The 27,505-nt window shown below is 30.0% G+C and overlaps 1 protein-coding gene across 1 annotated transcript; it reads right to left on the bottom strand.

The window, feature by feature from the left end:
* LOC142334466 (uncharacterized) lies at nucleotides 1-27,505 on the bottom strand. Its single transcript, XM_075382522.1, has 2 exons — nucleotides 27,136-27,505; nucleotides 1-4,178 (listed from the first exon to the last, which is right to left on the bottom strand). Exons 1-2 carry the CDS (start codon nucleotides 27,469-27,471, stop codon nucleotides 3,621-3,623), a joined length of 894 nt encoding a protein of 297 aa, XP_075238637.1. The 5' UTR covers nucleotides 27,472-27,505; the 3' UTR covers nucleotides 1-3,620.

Below are 27,505 nucleotides of genomic sequence, written 5' to 3' on the forward strand. Positions count from 1 at the left end.
ATAAGAAAAAAGTATTTATTAATCCTAAGTTATAACAAAGCTTTCTACAGATTAATGTCTGAATCCTTAATTCTATACATGACATAAGTTCACATGAGATCACACTAATAATGAGTTTTAATTTTCATTATAATTATCTTCTAAAAATAATGAGTTTTTAAATTAAAAATAATAAGAAATATTAAGGAAATAAAGGTAAAAAAATGGCTGAAAGTATTGCTGAACATTTCAGTGTTCAGAAATACTGCACACTGAGATAATAAACAAGATTTTTTTACCCTTATTAACAGAAGAGTATTTTTAAGGGAAAATGAATAACGGTTCGGGAAAACAAGCAATTAGGAAATCACATAGGAAAGGATATATTATTCCATACACGATTAGCGATATAAGAAAGAACAAATAACAAAAAAAAATGTTTAAATCCTTAATCTTACAAAAAATGTTTTAATAAAATTATCCAATTCCTCATCCACACGCTACATGCAAAATAATAAGAAAATTAACCATAGCCAAAGGTTACATAGATTTGAACAATGAAATTGAAAACTGATATCAGTTTATATTCGTTACTATGGAAACCATTTAAGCTACATGAACTCATTTAAGTCATGAACCCATGACCCATTTAAGTCATGAGCTCATGAAACCATTTAAGTCATGAACTCTCGTAAATTGTATTGTAGTGGGTTTGACAAACCTAACATGCATTCCGTCTGATTATATTAATTTTTTTTTGTGATCTTTAACTTCCTAAATTAAAAATAATAGTGGTAACGGTAATAAAAATAGTAGAATCGATAATTACATAAACTTATATGTCTTGGAGATCTTTCTGAACCATTTGAAATAAAAAAAAACCCCTTTCGGTACGCAGGAAGGCGGAAGTACCGGATTTCACCGGTGCTAAGTAGGGGATAAAAAAGATTTCTATCTTAAAATTAAGAAAAACTTCAAATTTAATCAATACGACAAAGATTGCGTGTGAAAAAAGTTTCATGTATTTAGCATAAGACAAACTCCATCCTCTTACAATTCCAGCAATATTTCGGTCATCCCTTGCCATAAGGGTTGATTTTATCAAAAATTATTTCACACAAAGGTTTTAGGTAATATTTAGAGGATTAACGACCACTTTAAATCGATTCAATACTGTGCCTATTAAGGAAGGTATGATTTTTTGTCTTCGAAACTCCATTTTTTCCATCTCCTGGGCAAATGGTTGGTGATGACAAAAAACTTTACTTATATAAGTTTTAGTTCCTTATCCAAAGAATAGTAGGAACTTTAACCGTATTTGATATTTTACTTAAGAAAGTTATAGCGATATTTTGTTGTTTTTTTTTAAATCTCCATTTCCACCCCCATGGTCCGATTATGCCCATTAACGAACTCGACCGAAAATCTTGGTTGTTATGTTTTATGTATCAATTTGAAAGCGCAAAATTACGGAATTTATCGTGTCCACAAGAAAGTGAAAAATATATATATAAATGTATATATAAACTTTTGAACTGATGGTGATTTTGGGGTCTGGGGGATGTGAAACGCGAAGATATGTCGAAATTTACCGGAAGTCGAATCATGGTACCCATTACAATAGGTAGCTTTCTTCTGAAATCTACCTAAAAGAAGTATATTAATTCTATTTGTTTCTTTATTTATCTAATCACGCCACTTGGATTTTTAATATTTTAAATTTTAATATTTTTCTGCAAAAAATAAAACAATTTGACAATTAACTATTTTTTTTTGAAGTTTATTTTTATTATTATTATTAATATGAAAGAGCAAGCATCTACAGCTATTCTCATTAGCCCGGTGGAAATTGGTAACGTATGAAAAGATGCCATGCCTGACCGGGATTCAAAGCCGGGAGTTTATCTTTAATAAACTATTAGGACATAAAACTTAGTTACAGATTAATTAATACTAAATACTTTTTTTGGAGAAAACACGACGATTATCGATATTTCAATTTTCTTATGGAATCTACTTAACAGGCGGCAGACAAAGAGACAGACTTTCTCCGATCCTCTTTAACTGCACTCTAGGAAAAATAATTAAAGAATGGAAGAAAGAACTCTAAAAACTAAGTATTGCAGAAAATGTTAAAATGGGATATAAGAACAAATTTATAAACATAGCCTTATTAGCCTTCGCGATGGCATCGCGATATTTGCAAAAGAAATGGATGAGGCTCGAATTAAAGTCCAGAATTTAAGCGAATGTGCTAATAAAATAGGCTTACAAATTTCTTTCGAAAAAACAAAATGGTTCTCCAATGATAAAAAAAAATTACAAACACTAAAAAGTCTCGAAAATCAAGAAAATAAAATAGTATCTAGAATTAAATATCTCGGAGAAGTAATAATACCATACGCTCTAGAAGAAGAAGCGCTAAAAGGGCGAACGCAAAAAAATTGGGTTAGCGTTCAACTTAATACGAAATTTATATAATAAATATCGTTTTCGCATAATGGTAAACGCCTGCATTACAAAACAGTTTTCTTCCGGAGGTGTTATATGGTGCCGAGTGTTTGAAAAATCTTTCTGATAAAGATCTTTTTAAAAAAAAATTTTAAGAAACATATATGGATACGATTACCAGGACGGACTTTATAAACTAAAAAGAGAAACAGAAATTTATAAAAATAGAGAAAAAATAAAAGTCAGCATCCGGAGAAAAAGATTACAATAGAATTATGGGCATTTATACAGAATGAGCGAAAACAGATTAACAAAACAACTGAAGATTTATAACAGTAAATTATTAAAACTAGTTGGCTGAAAGAAGTAGAAAACGATTTTAGAATTTTAAAAAACTCCAAAGAAATCGGTTTAAATTAGAGAAAAATTTAGAAAATTGATCAAAGAATCTCAGTTTCCAGAGACGAAGGATTACAGGAGTAAAGGAAGAAAGTGGACCGAGGAAGAAAAACTACAAAAGAGTGAAAAAATGAAAAAAAAATACTAGGAAAACAAAAGAAGTTCAAAACTATTACGCAAACGTGATCCTTAATGGTCCAGACGAACAAAATAAAACTTTCATCCCAGAGATATAAAAATAATAGTTAATTACAATAAATAACAGCATTAGAGACAATAACTTAAAATATATAAAATAGTATAATAAAAATCGGCTACTTTATCGATAAACCGACTTAAGCTATATCGCCATAGGAAATTCATGGAAATTTTTCCTTCATCCAATATTCGATTTATTCAACTCATTCGTTTCACTTCAGAAGATAAAATTAATTCTTTTTAAGTTCTACGTTGAATCATCATATGTTCTCTTCTGCCTGTTGGCAAGTCCTTGGCACCACCGCTGTCTCCATCTGTTTCTGACCCGTGCTTTTCTTTTCGTCTCATCATAAACTTCACTGTTATTTATGTCATTTATTAACTTCAGCATCTTCCTTTCATTTTTTTCACCATCAACGGGCCTTCAAGCACTGTATTTATTATTCCTTTTACCCTAATTGTACGCCCGATCCAATTTCCTTACTACATAAAAAACAGCATAAATAATAGAGAAAAATAATACGTAAGTATTCCATAACGCTTAATAAAGAATAGATATAATAACAACACTATTCGATAAATAATTGTCTATTTTAAGCATCAAGAAAGTGCTTTCCTTCAGATCTTATATGACTAGGTTCTTGTGAATAATTTGTATCTTGTACAATTGACTTAATATCACTTATTAAAAGATTAACATCGCTTTTATTATTTTCTTCCGAACTTGTACCAGGTACGGCTTGTTGATACCTTCCCATATCGGCATTAAAAATAATATCGTTAATATTATGCTGTACAATGGAACGAGTCCGGAAATCATAATTTCTTAATTTATGCATTACATATTCACCGTATGCTTTACATTCATCTCTTTTATCATAACCTTCTGTTAATCTTCTAACCATTTTATATAGAGTGGGTACTCTCGGATCATCATTTCGATATTTCCTTTTAGCTGTTAATCGTCTCTTCTGGTTACGTAAATCGTTTAATTCATTTTCTGATGGAATATTAATTGTTCCTTCCGCCTCTGTAATATTTTCCTGAGAATCAGGAGCACTGTAAAGTATTTCTAATTCTTCAGGTTCTTGTATTTCGCTTTTTATTACGTTACAAAAATCAAATTCTGGAATGTCACCGTTTTCGGTCACCTGAAACAAAGATTAATTACTTTTATTACAAAAAAATAAATAAAATTAACAGTTAGAAAACTGTATAAATTATACATTTCAATAAAAAACACAACATTATAATTGACTGCACTACCTAAAATGACGTATATTTGAACTTTATATAAGTCAAAAACCCTAAGAAAAAAGATTGAAAGCCACCTGACTCGAAATATAAGTCATTCCAGAAATTTCAGTTTTTCATAAGATAATAAGCATTCTACGTCAAGCTTACTAAGTAAAATGAGGAGTAAAGTGTTTTCGTGGTTGTTTTTTTTTTATAAGGCCGAATATGCCACTGCATATTCAATAAACCAAGCTTATCAAAATGGAGATATTTAATTCTATAAGTGTCATTTTCACGTTGTTTTCCAAACAAATTGGTTGTTGTGACATACGACACAGCCATAAGAATGGCTGAGTTAAGAATGGTTGAGAGTTAAATTAATCCTTTTGTGATGAGAAATAATGCATTGTACACATACGTCTCCTTAGTTAAGGGTAAATAAATTATTCTTTGAACAAAAAAGAAGAAATTTTGTAAATGCAAATTACATAGTATAATTGTTACAAACACTGATTACAAACACTGTTACAAACGTTTGTGTGCAGATTTTTAGGCCAAAAAAATAAAAAATAAAAGAGATATTTCTTAGAGGTGGGTGAATAAATTTTAAGAAATATTTTTCTAAAAATATTTATATATAAATTAAGCTTAACAAATTTGCTTTAGTAAACTTTTCTTTAAATTTAACACGCCCTTCAATAGAAGCTAAAATAACAAAAATAAAATTTTCAAAAATCTTTCTACATTTTAAGTCCGGGGTCTATAATCTGTAAAAATTATAGATATTTCTTGATAGCTTTAACTATGAAGAAAAAATTTTCAAAAATTAAAAAAAATATTTAAACTGAAAGGAAGTACAGAAGAAAAACAAAAAAAAAACATGTTTCGATTTTAAGTGGTGGGGATTGGTTTTTTAAAAAAACATTTTTGGATTATTTATACATGCAATTTCGGTAAGATATTTGCTTTTATAAAGTTAAAGCAAATATGTTGTTTTAACTCTATACTACCTCAGAAGAAAATCGAAATTGGTTTTTCATGATATCTCCCCAACCCCTAAAAGAATTTTGAAAAAAAAAATTAATATAATCAAAGCCCAATATACAGAAATATTTTAAGCAAATCGGTTTGGTCAAACCTGAGATATAAGGCCACAACCAATGTGACCATACAAGTACATGTGTATGCTCAACAAATTTTTTTTTCTAGTTGAACTAATTGTACCGTAAAACGTAAAGATTTAACCAAAAAAAAGCGATACCTCATTTTTGACATAATGACCATATTTTAACCTTTACTATTCTAACTATTCCAGTTTTATTCGCCGAGAAAGTAAAATAGTTATAAGGATACTACTGACGCAGTATGCCCCCTTAACCACTAGTTTAGGGCAAGTATTTGGGGAAATATTTCCACAAGTTTGGGGGAAATATTTTATAAAATGTTTTTTGAAAATATTGTTATTTTTTAATCGTTAACATATGTGCCTAAGAAAAATATGACATTAATTAGGCGATATCTCGAGATACTGATGGTGACCTTGCTGTACAGCCTTACCCCCCTGACCTTTTGAAAACTTAATGGTATCAATGCCCCATATATAGAAGTAATCTGACAAAGTTTGGTCGAAATCGGTCCAGTAGTTCTGGATATATAAGGTAATTTATAGGTAAATACCGAACACACGTACATGAACATCAACATCCAGAAAATTTTCATCCGGTTTTTTGGTTCTTTTGGTGTTAAAACGTCAAGATCCGATCAAAACCGCATATGCCCAAATTGGACCGATTACAATAGTTTCCCTTATAGAGCTACAACTCTGCTACAAATCTATCTAGAAGGGAAAGTAAAAGTTAAGAAAGCAAAAACAAATAAAGAAAAAGGATGGGGAATTATTAATTCTGTAGTTAACAAACCTATGTAGCATTTTGAATCGCATATATAGGGATACAATTATTGTAAACTTGATAAAAATTAGAGAAAGTTTATAATGCGGAGGTAAGAAAATAAATAAATTGGATGAGACATGCTCAAAATGCATGATATTGCTTATTCGCAACATTCAAATAAGAAAATTAGAGCTTTAGCAAATGACTCGCACAAACTTGGGAATAAATGTGTTGTATTTCCCGAAGAAGTCAATTTTACAGAAAGATTAGCTTCTTTCTTTTTCTGTTTAGCCTTTGGAACCACCGTAAGACATTATTACTTCAGAGAAATAAATGAGGTGATATGTATGAATGTAAATGAAGTGAAGTCTTGTGAAGTCTCACGTTGACCAATATTGAAAAGTGTAGTTAATTGAAACCCAACCACCAAAGAACACTGGTATCCTCGATCTAGTATTCAAATCCGTATAAAGCTGCCTTTACTAGGATTTGAACCTAGTCTTCGAATTCTATTGAGTTGCGATGACGTGTTCACCATTAGACCAGCCCGGTGGGTACAGAAAGAATAGCTGACGTATAAAAACAGGTTTCTATGAGATTTCAAAAAAATGCTTAATATTAGACGAAATGTTGTTATTAAATATACTTAAATGTTAATCTTAAGGTATAATCATTAACGAAGGAATAGGAAATTAAAATGGTAGTAATGTGAAAGAGGATAAAAAATAGAGGTACTTCTGTACGTAATGTTCGTAATTCTTACAGATATTCATCATATCAGTTGGAACTCTCATGGCGAAAAAAGATAAGATGATATAAAATTAGAATTTTTCCATCAAGTGTTTCGAAAGATACAGTTCTTCATAAGAAATATTTTTTTGTAACGAATACAAAAAAATATGATTTCTATATATATATTGATTTCTATATCTTGGCTTAATGTAATTTTACGAAGAAAGGTCTAGCTATTTCGTGTAAAGAAGAAAAAAATTATAATTTTTTAATGATACAATAAATTTTAAAATAGAAAAAACCATTTACAAAAAATATAAGATTACAACCACATTGGTTATTTCGATAATAAAAAAATAATTATTTGTAGATATGTAAGAATTCATGTAAATAAGAAACACCAAAAACTTGGTAGAATAAATTAAAAAATCTGATGTAAACACGACTTGACTTCCTTACACGACTATTAAATTACATATATGCATTTTTTTTTTCTTTTAATTAAAAGTACATAATTTTTTTTTTCATTAATAACTTCAGATATTTTTTCTTTTTTTTTGTTACAAAATTATTATTCATTGTAAAGATTTTTTTACAATCGGAGGTTAATAATTAATTATTAATAAAATCAGTATATTTAAATTAAAGAAAAAAAGATGAAGTCTGATTCGAACCGATGTGCCTTCCCTTCCAAATATTTCATTAATTAAAATTTTATTTCGCTATAAGTCTAGAATCAACAAAAATAATTACCACTTATAAAATATCATTGAAAAGCTATCAATGAAGGCTTATTACTGAAGTTAAGAAAAAACAATTTTTTGGACACTTTTAGTTCACTCGATTCCAATCAAAAGGGGAGGTGCACAACTAGATGCTACAGCAATCCTAAATCAAAAGTTTCAACAACCTACGGCTAATCGTTTTTGAGTTATACGAGATACATACGTATGCACATACATACGTACGTATGGACGACACGCCGAAACTAGTAAAAATGGAGTCAGCGATGGTTAAAGTGGATATTTCCATTAAAATCTGAAAACCGAAATTTTACGAGATCACAATACTTCCTTTACTTCGTACAAGGAAGTAATAATAAGATTCTAAATTATAATTTTCAATTAATATTAAATAATCCGATATTTCAACAAATCTGATTGGACACCACATGATTCCTTGTATGCTTATTAAATTACATATACACATTTTTAAATGTAAATAAAATTTTATTTCATTAATAATTTATAATTTTATTATTATATATATTATATATAACTTCTATGATTGCTATTATTGATAAATTATTTATTGTTCCAGCTTTTTATATTATAATTATTAGTAAAGGTTAATAATTGTCCATAAATCAATATATTTAAATTAAAAGAAAGTTGGAAATGATGTCGGATTCGAACCAATGTGCCTTCCCCTTGTAAGACCCAAATTTTTCATTAACTTAAAAATGTTATAACTTTGGAACCAATGAAAATAAGTACCAGTTATGATATATCGTTGAAAAGTACTCGGTGAGGACTTATTGTTTCAGTTAAAAAAGTTGAAAATCCAATTTTTTTGGATTTTGGGCTTTTTTGGACACTTATGGTCCAGTCAATTGCAATCAAAAAGGGTGGTGCAAAAACTGGATGTTACAACAGTCCTAAATCCAAAATTTCAACATCGTACGGCTAATCGTTTTTGAGTTATGCGAGATATATACGTACACATGTACGTATTAACATCACGCCGAAACTAGTTAAATTGGATTCAGAATGGTAAAAATAAATATTTCCGTTGAAATCTGAAAACCAAAATTTTTTGCGATCACAATTCTTCCTTTACTTCGTACAAGGAAGTAAAAATAATAATTAAACAAACATATTTAAGAAACGCTACAAAAAACTGCATGCGTGTATCTTTGATTATAAATAAAAATACTCTTAACTATAAACTTCGCAGTATTATTTAAAAATGACAAATCAGTTCTTCACTAAACCCCACTCAATCCCTTACATCGGTTGGAGATGGGCGTTTTTAAGATAAATTTCAGTTTTAAATAATTTTATTTTAAATTTTGTTGAAATATATTATTATCTTGATCAGGGAAAAACTAATTACAGTATAAAACTTCTCCATATATTAAGTTACTTAGTTACTGCATAAGTGACTAATAAAGAAATCGTAATTTCATCAGGTTAAATTGTGCGTTTTATGATCTTATCAATTAAATTATTTTATAGCTACTGATGGAATGTGTATGTATTTACTACTCAATCACATTAGATTTATTATTTTTTTAGATGGAAGGGGGAGGAGGAATTCTCATATAAAAAGCCGATATAGATACAACCTTGAATAAATTGCGTTAAGCTCTAGCTAGAATAGTCAGTCATCAAATAAAGTAAAACGATATATTTATATTATATATATATATATATATACATAAATATAAAAATTTAATTACTTCTAAATTAAACAACGTAAAACAATTAAGAATTTACGACTACAAAAAAGACCAGCTTCTAATTAGTCCATTATTTTTACAACTGCAAATTTATCCTCAACTATACCAAATTCCAAAAATCACAAGACAGTGTAATATTTTATAATTTCTCAACAAGGTTCATATTGTTGATCCCCAAGTTACAAAAATATTATAAGTTATTTGATTTCTTAACATCCTTGACAATAAGTAAATCTTGTAAACATTACGTTCTAGGTAACCCTAAATTAATTTACTGTGTAATAGATTTCCTTCTTTGACAATCAAACAGAAGACAAACTAACAATAACTGAAGGGTTTCAACCAGTGAGTTCAAATTGTACAAATTACGTGTAAAATCGCTGGAAAATCTAAATTATTTCCTTTAAAAAATATTTTCCAATCTCCATTAAAATAGCTCAGACCATTTTCAATTACGTTAGAATTCTCAGAATTTGCTTGTAAATACTAATTTGGAAAAATAAGTAATTTTCAATGCCACCCAAGGGAACTTATATATAATAGGTTATTAATTTTTCTGGCTCTCTGGACGTCATTTAAAAACTCTACCGCTCTTATAAAAATTATTTAATTTTTACTTCCTTGTACGAAGTAAATAAGGTCTTGTGATCGCGAAAAATTTCGGTTTTCAGCTTTCAACGGAAATATCCATTTTGACCAGTCCTGAATCCATTTCCACTAGTTTCGGCGTGACATCTGTACGTAAGTACGAGAATGTATCTCGCATAACTCAAAAACGATTAGCCGTAGGATGTTGAAATTTTGGATTTAGAACTGTTGTACATCTCTAACTGTGCACCTCCGATTTTGATTGCAATCGACTGAACCAAAAGTATCCAAAAAAGCTCATAATCAGAAATAATTTGGATTTTGGATTTTTTCTTAACTGCAGTAATAAGTTCTCATTGAGGGCTTAATACTTGACCGACTCTCTGGAACCTTGCATACGACGGTGTGTTCCGGGTTTTACTTCCACCGGGAGTCATGCTTTATGGATATGCTGATGACATGGCAATGGTGATTGATGCCCTCACACGGAGGGAGGCTGTCGCTAAGATGACTCTTATTTGGCGATTAGAGCATGGAGGATGCCCGGCTGGAGCTAGCACCGGAGAAAACTGAGGCAGTGGTTATCACCGCTGCTAAAAGAAAGCCTACTATGACACTTACGCTAGAGCGTAAGAAGATTGCTAAGAGACCTGCTATTATATCTTGAAGTCTAGATAGACTTCAGACTCCGTTTTGGAGTTCATGCCATTGAGGCAAGTGATAAGGTGATAGGGTGCTGCGGCTGATTGCGGGAATTCTGCCAAATAGAGGTGGACCTCAGCAACAGAGAAGGAGGTTGCTGTTCGGAGTTGCTTATTCCTCTCTCCTGTATGGAACCGAGTTGTGGTCGGAAGTAGCTGTTTACTCCACAGATCAGCATACTACATACTGTATCAAATACACATCTAACGTGGATGAATGCGGCGTAAACTGTCAGCTTTTTGATGCTAAAGGTTATATTAATAACCGAGGAAAAGCAGGTTAGATTTACAAGATCATTCTCCTTTCTGCTAAACTATTTTTTTTTTTTAATTTTTATACATTAGTAAACAACAGGTTGTAAAAAAAACAATCCTTAGAATTTTAATAACTATAAAAATTATAACTTTGAAATGATTTTACTTTGTAAATTAATTTACGCAATACTTATAGGCCATTCAATAACTTTTTTTCAAAAGAGTCCAAATTTAAAAACTTAAGCCATAATAATAAACAGTAGATATCCTCACATGTTATAAAACTGAATTCACCTTAGAATTATATAAATTTAACTAAAAAAATAATAATTACATATAAAAATAAAATTACACAAAGTATTAAGCTGCATAAAAATTGGTTTCGTTATATTCGTAGATATGGAAAACTATTTTCTATAAAGAACTAGCCTTTTAAAAAAAAAAATGTAAATATTATATTTAAGAATTTCGAAGTGACTGTAATTATGATATGCTTAACTCAATAAAAAACAACAATATTAAACTGTTGTAATCTACTTATCGAGAACGTAATTATGTATAGACTTGTTTTATGTATTATAATTAATAACAGAATAGAAATTATCCCAAAATAATTTCAGAAAACAGATAAAAGTATTTATTGAACACATACATGTTTGAGATTGTTAAAAAATCTTTATCAAGTTTTACAACAATATAGACATCTTTCAAAAAACATAATAGTTATTCTTAAATTTTATACATTTATATCTAACAATCATCATTTGGCCTTTAATAGAAAAGTTTTGGTTTTAAATATGGAAGTGAAATTTAAGTATTCGATCAGGAAGTAACTTGGTGAGTAAATTATGTTTAAATATGAAGATTAGAAAATAATAATAAAAAGTAAAAAATAAAACGTTAATCAATTAAAATAGTACAAAGGTCATACAACTTTACATTTTAATCTTAGAAAAAATTTCATTAATAAAATACACAGTTTTATTATTCGTATTTAAAAAATCTACCAACTTAATTTTTTTTTTCAAAATTGTGGTTTAAAGGAAGAAATAATACTTAGCAAAAGAAAAAAATTACTTATAATTTATCTATTAACCTACTTAAAATTATTCAGAATAATAACATACGTTTTTCGTTTTAATGCAGCGTTTCTCAACTTTTCAGTATTTGCGACCAAATTTTCAATCATAATTTTCATCGGCCGCCTCTCATACAATAACAATGTATACAATAATAATGTTTTTTGAATATTTTGACGCTAAAGCTACACTACGACCTTAATTATAAACCTTACAAATTAACAAGAATAAGTAAATTTATTAATATTTGGCAACACAGATCCGCTGCACTGACAAAACCAGAATCGATGCCTCTCTACTGCTCTCTGTATTATGTCCACCATATCGGACATTCCCGTGGCTTTGGCAAGAAGTTCCGATTTGTCTCGAACACTCTGGGACATCTCCGTGACCGTCTGCGCAAACGTATATATATCCTGCACCTGGTTCCATTCCACCCTGTCTTAGTTGAGACGATTCTTCTATCGCTATCGAATCTATCGTGAATGCGTATGTTGTAATTTGCACGTTAATTACAACTCACGGTATTAAATATTCGCGGCAGTAGATTTATCAAGGATAAATTTTTAAGCGAGCATAAACGATAGTGAAGCATCGATAAGAACACAGACGAGCGTGATTCCGAAAGTAAAATCAAGAAAATATTCTCAAGAATAGTTAAATTTTGGGTTTACCAGTACTGAAGTAAATGAATATGAAAGGCCCCTGTACGTCATTTGCACAAAATTTTTGGTAGCAGACAGCATGAAAGCTAATCAATTTAAACATTTGGAAACGCTTCATAGTGAGTACGTTAACAAATCCCGATAATTCTTCGAAATAAAAGTAAAATCATATGAAACACAAACATCATATTTTTTTTTTTTTTAATTTTTAATGCAAAAGCTTTACTTGCTCTTACAAAATTTCATATAAAATAGCCAGATGTAAAAAGTCTCACACCACTGGTGAAGAGCTTGCTTTGCCGACTGCAACTGAGATTGTAGAAACTATGTTTGGAGATAATTTTGTCAAACAGCTGCAGTTTATACCTCTATCAAATGATTCTGTTGCCCGTCGAATCGGTGATATAGCTGAAGATGTATAGGATTAGCTTTTCCGGAAGTTGCGTGATAAATTGTTTTTAATTGTCCTAGATTTATGCAATCCTAAAAAGCAGACAACACAGTTGTTTCTGATGCACGGCTAACACGCATATACACAAACAGCTTAATTTAAAATATTTATCATTTTATTTAAATATAATACATTTTGTTTATTTAATTCAATGATTCTAAATAAAGCGCGCGCGCCGTATTTTTTTCGCGCGAATGTGGCGGTACTAGCGGTGATGGACGGAATTAACAAAATTAATGTAGTCTCACAACTTACTTAAGAAAAAATTTACCTTTCACGGTCGGCAAACTGGTGTAGTAGCGAGACTTAACGTACCAGGTAAAGAGTCGACTGGGCGATCGAGTTCGAAACCCGGCTAGACCGAGTTACTTTTTTACACTTTAAATATTATTCATTTATTCACTCTACCGCTATCCTGTGACGTCACAATATAGCATACGACTACAACAGCTGTACGTCAGCGCTACCCACCTTTGAAATGTTAACTAAATTAAATAAAATAATTAATTTTTAAAATGTAAAAAATAACTTGGTTGGCAATCCTGTAGAATTTGAAATTTCCCGGTCCATGAGGGCAAGGAAAAAGGGAATTTCTCACAGGGAAAAAGGGAAATTCCAAGATGGCTGACTGCGAAACTAGCGCTCATTATGATAACAGGGGGTAGCATTTACGCAGTATGCACACTAGTTTAGAGCTTTTTTTTTGGGTGGGAATGTGATTTTTCAAAAATGTTTTTATACAATATTTTTTTAATTGTTAACAAATATGACTATATGAAAATATGATCTTAATTAGGCAAAATATCGTGATACTGATGGTGATGGTGAGGGGTTGCTCTATAGTCTCATCTCCATGATCTTTTAAGTTGAAAATTTAATGGCATCAATGCGCCATATATAGAAGTAATCTGACCAAGTTTAGTCAAAATCGGCCCAGACGTTATAGAGATATAAGGTGATTTAGGTGCAACACCGAACACACACACACACACACACATACCTACGAACATCCGGAAAATTTCTATCCAGTTTTTTGGGTTCCTTAGGTGTCAATACGTCAAGATCCGGTGACAACCGTATATGCCCAAATTGGACCGATTACAGTACTTTCCCTTCTACTGCTATCGCTCTGCTACAACATTAGACGGGAAAGTAAAAGTTAATACTATTATTAAAACGTCATAGTATTCGGCTCAATTATTATTACGTGAAGTGGGATTTATTACATTGTTAAATAGTAGATCATAAAAAATTATCATTAAAAAAGCACATTTAAGTTTTACATTATTGCAATCACCATTTTATAAACTAAGCATGTAGTTTATTAGAAATTTAAAGATTATGTCAATTGCCTTTTTTTAAAAAACTATTTCTCCACGTTTACAACTTACTAAGTATTTTTATGTCCACATGTAGTCTCGTCTGAAATACCTCATTTCTTAACGCTGCAATAAAAAGTTAAATCAGTCTTCAGGAAACAAAAGTAATTTGTCAGACCATTATTTAGCATCCGTGAATATGAAACATGCAGACTGATATTTAGGAAATTAAAAATTTTAATTTATTCACTTTTTTATATTTATGAATATATAATTCTTCAACCTAAAAAGAACAGTCATGAAAGAGCAGATTTCTTGATGAAATTTCTTGATGATTGTTTAAATACATAATATTAACCAAAAAAGATTAGTATATTTACAAATTTATTAAAATATTATTTAATTAAATAAGGTAGAAAAACTAGAACTGAAAACACTTAGAAAAATATTTGGAATAGTGAATAGAGATGGCACATGGATGAAGAGACCAACCAAAAAGTTATATCAACCGATACACTCACATACATGATCAGAAAACGCAAACTTACATTCTACGGACACATACAGCGAATGAATAACAACAGTCTCACGAAGAGAATGTTTGATGTAATGAACAGCTCAATCAGAAAAATCAATTGGCATCACCAAATAGAAGAGGCCTTAAGACAAGCAGGGAACAACAGGGAATTGACAGGAGAAATAAGAAAATTTAGAAACAAAATTAAGAACTCGAAATTTGAAGAGAACAAAAAGAAGAAAACAGGTGCAAATTGGACAGAACGAAGGAAATAGTAACACAGTTAAAGGATGAAGAGAAAAAGAAGGAGAAAACAACTTAGGATCCCATAATTATAAAACATTAAAGTTCAAACACTCTCCTTAAGGGCGAAAATTAATAATAATATATAATATAATACACAGATTGTCCCACGAAGAAGAAATTGAGAATCGTTCAAGATATGTTCCATTGGTGAAAATAATGAAAAATGTTCATTTAAACATAGGTCTGGAAACGCTTTATTATCAAGTTACAACTAGCGAAATATTTCGCCCAGATTTCAGCTCTTTTAATAAAAAGAAACCCTACTGTAGTTCTTGTTTTGTATTTTTTTTTTTTTTTTACATTAAGAGTAATGTTTATTAGGCACAGAATAAGATTTTTGTTTATTTTTCGTCTGTTTGCTTCAATAAAAAATCGATTTTTAAAAGTTATTATTTAATTTTTATTGGCTATATTTACATTAATTTTCTCATAATTAAATTCCCTACAAAAAACCTATTTTTCTATATCGAATTTTGTGTTTTACAATACCTTAAAAACTACTGGAGTTACAGTTTTGGGACCTATTGTATCCTATTTCCAAACTCAAATTATATAAGAAAACCACCAACTTTACTACTTAATTTGGGTTGCAAAGATTACAGTCGGGCTTCTTTTTACTAGAAGAGCTGAAATCCGGGAGAAATTTATCGCTAGCCGTAACTCTAAAACAAATGGTTTCTAGACCTACGTTTATATGAACTTTTTTCATTAATTTCACCAGTAGAACATGTCCTGAAAGTTTCTTCGTTTCTTCCTGGGACACCCTGAACAATAAATTATTAATATGGGATTTAATCAATTCTAGATTTTATTTCATAAATAATAGCATATTTTGTGATATTTTACAGATGAAGGTTTTAACACGATTTCTCTTGATTTATCCAGGAAAATGCTTATTTCTTTGTTTTTATCCTTGGAATAGTTTAACTACCTATTCGTGACCTACATGATCTACTGTTTATACACCGATCAGAATCAACAAAGGTTATATACAGACAAAAGTTTTTTTTTGACAGATTTCGACAGAGAAACCACTTACTTCAAAAGAGGAGAACATTTCAACCACTTTCTATTGTCCATTAACTTTATCCAGTAAGGGTGCCTCACACTTCGCAGTAAGGTAGCCCCCCCCCCCCCCAAACTTATCACTACTTTAATCGGTGAGGTAAAAAATGTCAAACTATTTAAGTGCTTTTTTGTTGTTTCTTTCTTTTACCTTAAACATTACTATTGAGATATATGTTAAACAAACGAACACACGTTGAACGAAGAAGGCATACATGCGTTGAATATAAATATTCCGTAATAAAATATCACGATAACTATAATAAAGTTTCGATAAGTAAGGTTTTTCTAAATAGGTACGCAATTAAATGAACAAAATTTCTTTCAAGCTATACCAAAGAAAAGTAAATTTCTATCTTTATTATCCTAAACAAATATTGAAGAGAATTTTGAAAGACAAGATTACGTTAAAAAACCAATTACAAAAATTGTTTACATCAAAACTAACCCTAGATGACCATTTCAGTTGTAAAACAATCATCATCATGAATTAAACGGAGGGAATAACCGTTCTATGATTGAAAATCTTGTGCAAAGTAAAAAGGTTCTGTACCAATTAATAAAGAAAATTTCCCAATTATATAATTCCTGAAACGTGCCGCACCGTTAGGTGGCTCACATCTAACCTATCGTGGAGTTCGTCGCATATTTTAACCAACATGGCTGGAGTAAAATAATTGCTTCAATCATGCGCCTCAGATCGGATAGATCAGTAGAAAGTGGAGATACATGCATAAGAACCTTTATAAAATCCCAAACAAAAACTCATATGGGGTTCAGATCGGGTGACCTTGCAGCCCACCACAAGACATAATTCAATCTACGGAGTTGGGCCAGTGATGAGGTGCATCTTCTTGTTGCCAAATAAAAATGGTAGATATATATATATGCTACCGTGAAAGACCGATATCTAGCAAATGTCGATATTCTTCGGTGAATGTCAACACATAACAAATACGTCGGTAGAAGACCGAATATTTGGTTATTCAGACCTTCGCCGGTATATGTTGATAAACACAGATAAGCTCTAATGGGGAGCAAAACGACAACTAGAAATTAATAAACAAATCACCCAATACCAAACTTTGAGGTAGATTACGAGAAATCCTCGTAAAAAAAGAAAGTTTAAATTTAAGCCAAACATAACGTAAGCTCGCTTCGCCGGATAACCTCTCTAATTAACGTTAAATATAAAAATTATATATGTTATTCTACAACATTGGAGGCGATTAATCAAATTCACCGCATTTATGAAACAATTTAATAAAATTTTCAACATTTTATAAGTTGAAAAGACCAGTCAGGATATACAGAATATGTTAACTACGTGGATGAACGATAACGATACAAATAAATAATCAGATGGTTTGCCCTTTTTTTATAAAAATATTTTTATTCAACTTTCACCATCAATGTATACTGAATTTGCGAGTCAATGCAAGAGAATGACATGTATTATATGTATATTTAATGTAACAACAAGGAGGATGAAGTTGTAAATTAAAGATATTCATTAAGAATAGAATGATTAATCCTTTTACTTATTATATTTCTTCCTCCGCGTCAAATAAATAAGTTATTAATTTTTTGTTGTCAAAGTTGTGTGTACCGTAGTTAAAGTACCTACTATTATTCTATCTTTCGTAATTTAATTTCTTTTTTAGGTTTCTGTAAAACCTCAATACTTTAATTGTATTTACCAGTACTATTCTCGCAATCATGAGGATAATGAACAATGATAACAACATACGGTACAATAGGTAGTGCAACTATTCAAATATGTACAATAATATACAAATAACTAGTGCGTCTATACAAATATGTACAATATACATTCAAATAAGCACAGCTTTCAAACTATAATACAAAATGGGTTTAAAGTTGCAGCGACTAAGTGCAATCAAATGATTGTCTGTAAACATCATCTTTTATTTTTTATTCTTGTTTCAAAACGCAATAATGTTCAATAATATTCAAGAATGCTTTGAAATGTTCTAAAAACTTTTAGAAAGTTCTACAAATTTCCAAACTGTAATAGTGTTGGAAAATATTCTAGAATATACTAAATATTGCAGAGTTTTAATCTTTAATAATGTTTCTAACCTCTCACCACTCCCGCAGAGGCTGCGGTTGGTTTGTCTAAGATCCACAGTAATTTTACTCGGTTAGTAAATAATACTTGTCTCAAGTTTGTTTTGGTTGAAAATTGGTCCTGTAGTTTAGGTGATGGGGAACATACATATTTACCCACATACTCACATAAATACGTATAATGATTTTTATTTATATTATTACAATTAATAAATACTTTATTCAGTAGCTAATAGATATTAAGATATTAATTAATCTATAGATTTTAACTAAAATGCGTACTTTATCAGCATTAATGCCGGGAAATAAAACAGATTTTTAATTAAATTTTTTTTTTATTAATATAATCTTCTTTTACTGTTTTTTTTATTATAGAAACGTTTACTACAATAAATGTAGGAAGATAAAATTATGATTTGTTTGGAATGATATTATTATTTATATATATAAATAAAAAAAAAATAAATAAAAAAAAAAATACATAACTCATAACTGTTGTTTAGAATTATGATCTTTAAATTAATTTTGATTTAAGTAAAATGAGTCATCAATAATATGCAAAACGTTACGTGATTTTGCATTATGTTTGTTATAACAAAAATATGAGTCATTATTCTTTTTATGAAGTAAACATCTGCTGTAACACAAAAGTAAGTTATTTGATAAAACGGTTTTTTACCGTTTTTTAACCGAAATGTAAAGTAAAATCTACCTGCTAATATTGATAAATTTTTATCAATATTTTAAATGAACATTAAGCTTCCATTTATATATTTTTTTTTTGCCTTCAGTCATTCGACTGATTTATTCAGCTCTCCAAGAATCCCTATCTAGAGCCAGTCGTTTCATTTCGGTATACTCTCAACATCCTACATCCCTAACAATTTGTTTTATATTTTCCAAACGTTGCCTGCCGACACAATTTTTCCCATCTACCTGTCCCTCTAATATCAAAGCGACTATTCCAGGATGCCTTAATAAGTGGCCTATAAATCTGCCTCTTCTTTTAACTTTACTTTTCCAAATGCTTCTTTCTTCATCAATTTGTCACAACACCTCTTCATTTATCAATGTATCCGACCATCTGATTTTTAACATTGTCCTACAGCATCGCATTTCAAAAGCTTCTAATCTTTTCTTCTCAGGTACTCCGATCGTCCAAGTTTCACTTATATATACACAGCTACGTTCCAAGCATATACTTTCAAAAATGTTTTCCTGAATTTTAAATTAATTTTTGATGTAAGCAAATTATATTTCTGATTGAAATCTCGTTTCGCCTGTGCTATTCGCCCATTTTATATCGCTCCTGTTTCGTCCATCTTTAGTAATTTTATTTCCCAAATAACAAAATTCTTCTACCTCCGTAAATGTTGGCAATTGTTCTTCTATCTCTATACTTGAACCCTAAATTTTTTAAAATGCTGAACATTTTATTCCAGTCTACGTTATTATCAAATGCCTTTTCTAAGTCTATAAATGTCATATAAATCGGTTTGTTTTTCTTTAATTTTCCTTCTACTATTAATCTGAGTGCTAAAATTGCTTCCCTTGTTGCTATACTTTCCTGAAACCAAACTGGTCTTCTTCTACCACTTCTTCCATGGTCCTCTCAATTCTTTTGTACAGAATTCTAGTTAAGAATTTTGATGCGTGAATAGTTAAGCTAATTGTTCTGTATTCTTCACATTTATCTCCTGCTTTCTTTGATGTCATGACAATAACACTCTTTTTGAAGTCTGACGGAACGTCCCCTTTTTTGTAAATTTTACACACCAGTTTATATAATCTATCTATCGCTTCCTAACCTGCACTGCACAGTAATTCTGCCGATATCTCATCTATCGCAGGAGCTCTCATAACAAAATAATAAAAAATAAGTATTTGTAAAATTATATGTTTTTTGTCTTTTTTAATGGAAGATATTTATATAAAATCAAGGAAAAATAAACTCTTATATTAAAAATAAATTAAAGAGAATTAACTAACTAAAAAGGAGATGAAGAATTATTTTACGCAATAAAATAAAAGAATAAATAGTTAATGGATTTATGCAAGCAATTATTTTTACTTTCCCGGCTAAAGCGATGTATGAAGCTGTAGCCGCTATAGCAGTATATAAGCTGTTGTGTGTTAATAACGGGAAAGTATATTGATCGGTAAAAAAAAAATCTAAAAAAATTGGGAAATTTAATTATACTATAATGGTACCGGAAAAAGAGTTTTGAGAGATAAGATTCAGAAAGAAACCTTACTAAAATTGTATAAAACAGCATCAGACACAGCATTTCTCTACAGATCTGAAACCTGGTGTCTTACAAAACAAATGGAACAAAGAATTTAGGCCGCAGAGAAATATTGCCGGGTACCATTTATAACGGATAAGAATACAAATATTGACATCAGAAATGAATTAAATATCTATAACCTTAATGAGCCAATCAAAATGTAAAGACTAAATTAGACAAACCATGTTGAAAGAATGGCAGAAGAGAGAATAGGTATTCTCTCTTCTGCCATTCTACTTTACAAGTAAAAGCCAGTAGCACGCAGAAATTTAGGACGTCCAAGGAAAAGATGGAAAGATCAACTTGTGTAAAAGTAACGGGAGGAAATAAAAAACACGTGGAAGAATAAGAGACGAAAAAATTAAATTTAAATAGAATGTAAATAAGCTGCGAAAAAAAATTTATTCGAATGATCCAAGTCCAAAAAACCTATTTCTGTCAGACGGACGTTTGTACCTATATATGTATTGAACTTACGTATGTATGTTACTCTGTATTTGGTCTTATAACTCTGAACCTCAATGATCGATTTTTTCAAACTTGGTAGACAGGTACTACACTCCGGGGGAAACAATTTATTAATTTTTTTCAAAAATTAGAAAAAGAGGTGGGAGTGTTTTGGTCGAAATAAAATTTCAAATCTTTACTGGAGCACTTTACTTTTTATTACCAAAAAATAAAATATTTTTGGTAATAAATTTTGTACTCCCAAAAAATTACTTTGTATGTTTTTTTTTTACTATATCTTAACTTTAAAAAAGGAGTTAATGGGAGTTTTTTATAGGCCTTCAAACCACTACAAAAATCTTTTGCCCATCCCGCACTAATTGTCTGTGGTAACAAAAAATTTTTTTTTTTTAATTTTATACCTATTTACCAAGTTACATACATATAAAATATTACAAAAAAAAAAAAAATTTATTAAAAACAAAATTAATTTAAATCCACCTCTCTCTTTTTTCCTGTTTAGCCTCCGGAACCACTGTAAGGTAATACTTCAGAGAATTAATGAGGATGTTACGTATGAGTGTAAATGAAGTCTAATCTTGTACAATCTCAGGTCGACCAATTTCTGAAATGTATAGTTAATTGAAACTTAACCACCAAAGAACACCGGTATCCACGATCTAGCATTCAAATTCTTATAAAAGTAACTGTCTTTACTAGGAGTTGAACGTTGGAACTCTCGACTTCGAAATCAGCTGATTTGCGAAGACGCGTTCACCACTAGACCAATCCGGTGGGTTGATACTGCTATATCTAGGAAGACATAATAAAAAAATATCGGTTACAAAGTATGCATCAAATAAAAAAAGAGTTTTTTTTCATTTTTCGGGAAGGGGAAATTTTAAAGGCAATTTTTTTTTAAATGGTAAAACAAGCATACAAGGGTGAACTGAGTTTATTACAAAGTGGAGTTATATTTCTCAAAGTTTTGAGAACATTGACCCCCAAAAAACCTCTACACTGTATATGAGGCTCTGTACAAAAATTGAATCAAAATCGTTTTATCCAGTCAAAAGTTATTAAGCTTCAAATACGCCAATACACAAATATACGAACATTATTCTCTATCTTTTTTTTGTTTTTTGGGTTTTTTGAGTCATGAAGCGTCCAGAAATGCCAAAAAACCTACACCCCATTTTTTGACTTATTACTATACTTTCCTTCATAGCGCTATGATCCCAGGAAAATAAAAATGTTCCGTAAAACGTACGTGAATTAAAATTAGTCTGTTAGCCCATTTACAGTTCCGCAACTGGACTTCTTCAGTTGTATTTAATTATCTCCATCGCCATTAACTGAATCCTAAGGACCAAAATTAATTAAATCCTTGAAATAAAATCCACTACATCAGACAAAACAATGTACAAATGACCAATTTTTCATAGAACACCGCTGACTTTAAATTGTATGAATTTTAAACGTAATTCCACAAAATAAATCAATATTTAATACAACAAAAGAATGGGAAGTAAGAATTTATGTACACGCACGAATGTAAAAGCGAACGTTACATGTTATAGTACAACTGCAAAGTACTTCACTTCACCACTGGTTTCAACAAAATATTATTTTAAATATCAGTTACCGATTTTTTTATCAATAAATAAAAGTTTTTTTTTTTTTTTTTTTAATAATCACGATTAAAATTTATTAATAAAGAGAAATAAGGTTCAGAAGAACTTAAGTTTTCTTTTGGAACCATTTTTGGAAGAACACCGCGATCTACAAAAGTAACGTCTTCTACTGATAATTCCAGTTTTTAAAATTGTTTCACCCCAAATTATAATAACTATTAACAAAAATTTGAAACCTTACATTCCACATTTAAATATGTTTATTATCGATTTGTTTTATGTAAAATTGCAACATAGGTCAGTGATGCTATTAATTTTAACACTAATTTAAGTATTTTTTACGATCTTTTAACGATAACAGTTACAATAATTAAGCTATATATAATATGAATACAATTAAATATAATTAATCTGTAATTTATATGATTTTAATTATTAACAACAGGTCATATAAAAGATAAAAAAATCGATATATGTAGAAATAAACTTTTTAGAGTCTACACATTCATATAAATCAGGGTTGAACCCAGAAACTTATCTCAAGGAGCACACAGAAAACATTTTTATATTAATATATACAGAGAGTCCCACAAAGAAACGGAGAAACTTTCAGGACATGTTTTACTAGTGAAAAAGATGAAAAAAGTTCATATAAACATAAGTTCAGAAAAGCTTTGTTTTTGTGAGTTACGGCTAGTGAAAAATTTCACCTGGATTTCAGCTCTTCTAATATAAAGAAGCCTTACTGTAATTTATGGGGCCCAAATTAAGGTGTAAAGTTTATGGTTTCTTATACATGTTGAGCCGGTAAATAAGATAAAATAGGTTTCAGAACTGTAACTCCAGTGGTTTATAAGATATCCGACGTAAAACACAAACTTCGGTATCGAAAAACAAGTTTTTAAGGTTTGTAGTACAATAACTTTGTTAATTGCTGAAGAATTAGAAACAAAACTTGCAATTAATTCTGAGAAGATTAATTGCGAAAGTTAATAAAAATTTTTAAAAATCGGTTTTTTATTGAAACTAAAACAGACGAAAAATAGAGAGAAAATCGTATTATTCTTTCTGTACCCGATAAATATTATTCTTAATATAGCAAAACAAAAAAAAAAATTAAATACGTAAAATGATAAATGGTAACAGAATAAAAAAACCTCAGTAAATTTTCCAAATTCCTTCCATCAGGAAGTTCACAGCACTCCGTCCGACGTAAAATATTTCCGGTGGCTTTCCGTATCATTTCAGGATCGTTTCGCATAAATTCAATAGCATTTCGTACTTTAATAAGTAACTCTTCTTTAGTATTAATTGTTTGTATATATGATTAGAATAGATATATAAAAATATTATAGAAGAAAAACAACTAGAGAATAAACTAAACGTGTATATACTTAATCGTTTTATGGGAAATAACATTAAATACCAGTGGAATTATTAATTTCTAGAAAAAAAACATAAAAAATTATTTAGTTGTAAAAGGAATAAATTTCAGTATTATTTATTCAATGACACGTCTGCACAAAATTTGGTTTAGTGTTATTCAAAAAACAAAAAGTCACCGACGTGTCTTGAAAATCTACATCTTCATTAACCTATTTACTAAATTATTAACGAAATAAGTTTAAATTTTTTACATAATGCTGATAAAATGCTCCCTAAAATGTATTCATGTAATAACCTACGTGAATCAAAAGAGTACCGTCTAATAATAGGCTTTTAGCCTACTTCAAGTTCAGCAATGTCTTTATTTTCATTTACTGTTCAGCCTCTGGAACCACCGTATGATATACTTCAGAGAATGATACTGTATGTATGAATGTAAATGAAGTGTAGTACAGTCTCAGGTCGACCATTCCTAAGATGTGAGGTTAATTGAAACCCAACCACCAAAGAACACCGGTATCCACAACCTAGTATTCAAATCCGTACAAAAGTAACTGCCTTTACTAGGACTTGAATCTTAGAACTCTCATCTTCGAAATCAGCTGAATTGCGATGAGGAGTCAACTACTAGACCAACCCGGTTATATAAGTTATCTACGTAATCCCAGTTATTTCAGTTATCCAAGAGTAGGTCTATCTATGCTGGGTGTATAATGAAGATGCTAAATTTTTAAAACCAAGTGGAATGAATGTAAATGAGGTATAGTCTTGTACAGTCTTGTAAAATCCGTATAAAAGTAACTGCCTATTCAAGGATTTTACTTTAGAACCTTCGACTTCGAAATCAGTTGATTTGCAATGACGAGTTCACCGACCCGGTGGTCATCAGTAATGGACTTTCCAAAACTATATAGCCGTCATTTAATACGGCGGCAATAACTAAGTCCCATCGATCAAAATATCCTACTAATACAGGCACTCGAGTTCAATTAATTAAACGGCTTTGTTTGGATCATATTACAGAATAATTAAGATAAATTAATACAGTTGATAGTGGAGCCACAAAATGGTTTCGAAAGCCGTTATAAATTATTTCCAGTAGCCAAATAAATAACCACCCAAGCTTTGAAAATAAATAATTACTTATGACAAAAATAAAACCCTTTCGGCACACCGGAAGGGAGAGTTAGATTTCACCGGTGCTAAGTAGGGGATAAAAAAGATTCCCATCTTAAAGTTAAGAAAAACTTCAAATTTACTCAATACGACAATGGTTGCATGTGAAAAAAGTTTCACATGGTTAGCATGTGACAAGCCCCGTCTTCTTACAATTCCAGCAATATTTTGGTCATCCCTTGCCGTAAGAGTTGATCACATCAAAAATTGTTTCATAGAAAAATTTTAAGTAATGTTTAGAGGACGAAAGACCACTTTAAACCGATTCGATAGTGTGCCTATAAAGGGAGGTATGTTTTTTTTGTCTTGGAAACCCGATTTTTCCACCCTCTGGGCCAATGGTATGTGATATCAAAAAACGTTACTTATATCATTTTTAGGCCCTTATCCAAAGAATAGTAGGAACTTTAAACTAATTCGATATTTTACTTAATAAGAAAGTTATTGCAAAATTTTGTTTTTTCGATAAAGCCATTTCCACCTCCAAGGTCCGATTTTTCCCATTAACAAACTCGACCGAGATTTTGGATCGTTATATTTTATGTATCAATTTGAAAGTGATTGGCGCAAAATTAAGGCAGATATAGTGTCCACAAAAAAGTGAAATAAATATATATATTTATTGATTAAATATATGGTATATATATATATATATATATATATATATATATATATACATTAATTTTGAGCTGACGGTGGTTTTGGGGTATGGGAGATGTGAAACGCGAAGATATGTTGAAATTTTCCAGAAGTCGAATCATGGTACCCATTACAATAGGTAGCTTTCTTATGAAATCTACCTAATAGAAGATAAATTGTTGAAAATTCTAATTATATTTTAACACTTGCATTACATAACATATTTATGCTATTAATAAAATTAACTTAATCACAGTAATAAGTAACATTAGATATGATAACATATAAAAGATAATAATTATACAACTCAAGTATTATTTAAATTCCAACTTTAAAAACGTATCCGATTAAAAGCATCAATTTGTTCCAAAAAGAAATGTTGAAGAAAAATTTATGAGTAGATTTTGTAATATTATTATGAAAATTTTAATTAAATTTTTATTTTATTTAAAATACGCATAGGTTAAATAGAAAAACATTTCTCGTAAATTATAGTCGTTTTCAATAAAATTAAAATGAGAAAAAAATGTGTGTTTATAAAAAAAATAAGATAAGAAACCTCTAAACTACAACTGGCAATGAGTAACAGCTAAGGATTTTTGTACTGCAAGGTACTTATTACAAGTTTTTAAACTAATTTATTTTAATAAAATACTTTGAATATCAGAACACCTTCAAGTTACGCATCTTTAAGAAATAATACGAATTTATTTATGCCATACGAGTAATACGATGCAAACAAATAAATAATAATTCCTAATCGTCCATATTACTATGAAGATTTTTATTTAATAGATCTTCTCTTTATTAATTTCATCTTTTATCTAGAAGAAGCTCACTACAACAAAATAAAAATGAAATATCTTGAAAATAAATAATAATAGATCGTTTAAAAATAAATCATTGCTCATAAATAAGGAATAAACACGAAGAAATTTAAAAACCTTGACTCTTTTCTTTATGTCGGTTAAAAAGTAAGTAAAATCCAATTTATAACTCCGAATAGTTCTACTAAATTAACTAGTATTGTGATTCGCAGTTCAGTTAGGATATGTAATATAATTTGAATTTTAATGAATACGTGTCTAAAGGAAAAGTGAAATACGGTTGACGTAAAAATGATTCCGTATTAATGAGTAATAATTCATGCGTACATGTTAAATCATTCATTTATCCATACCTGATCAAGATTTGTTGATAATCTGGGCCGATATATTTCTTTTAAGAAAGAAAACGCTTTATAGGCAAACCAGGTTGATTCACTAACATCATCCGTACTGCCTGTTCCATAACTTTTTTTGATCGCTTTTTGCCTTTCTCTTCTGTAAGATGCTAACAGTGAAGCCATTTTTCTTTTAAGTTCTGCAATATCTACATTCAAAATTTCAGCGATATGTGTCCACGCTTCCAGTTTTCTATTGTTAAATTTATAATACTTATGCTGAGGGTTCCATAACACAGGATGAGCTTTATATTCGCGGATTAATTCGATGACAGTATCGTCGGACCATTCCATTTTACAAACGACACGAGTACGACACAGTTCGTGA

This window comes from Lycorma delicatula, chromosome 1 (assembly GCF_047948215.1).
Source record: "Lycorma delicatula isolate Av1 chromosome 1, ASM4794821v1, whole genome shotgun sequence".
In the NCBI taxonomy this organism is placed as follows: Eukaryota; Metazoa; Arthropoda; class Insecta; order Hemiptera; family Fulgoridae; genus Lycorma; species Lycorma delicatula.

What these genes read in the sequence shown, in the direction of transcription:
- LOC142334466 (XM_075382522.1), bottom strand. Translation starts at nt 27,471, where the DNA reads ATGGAATGGTCCGACGATACTGTCATCGAATTAATCCGCGAATATAAA. An exon ending in TATCAACAAATCTTGATCAG is followed by an intron (nt 4,179 to 27,135) that starts GTATGGATAAAT and finishes TCTTTGTTTCAG; the next exon opens with GTGACCGAAAACGGTGACAT.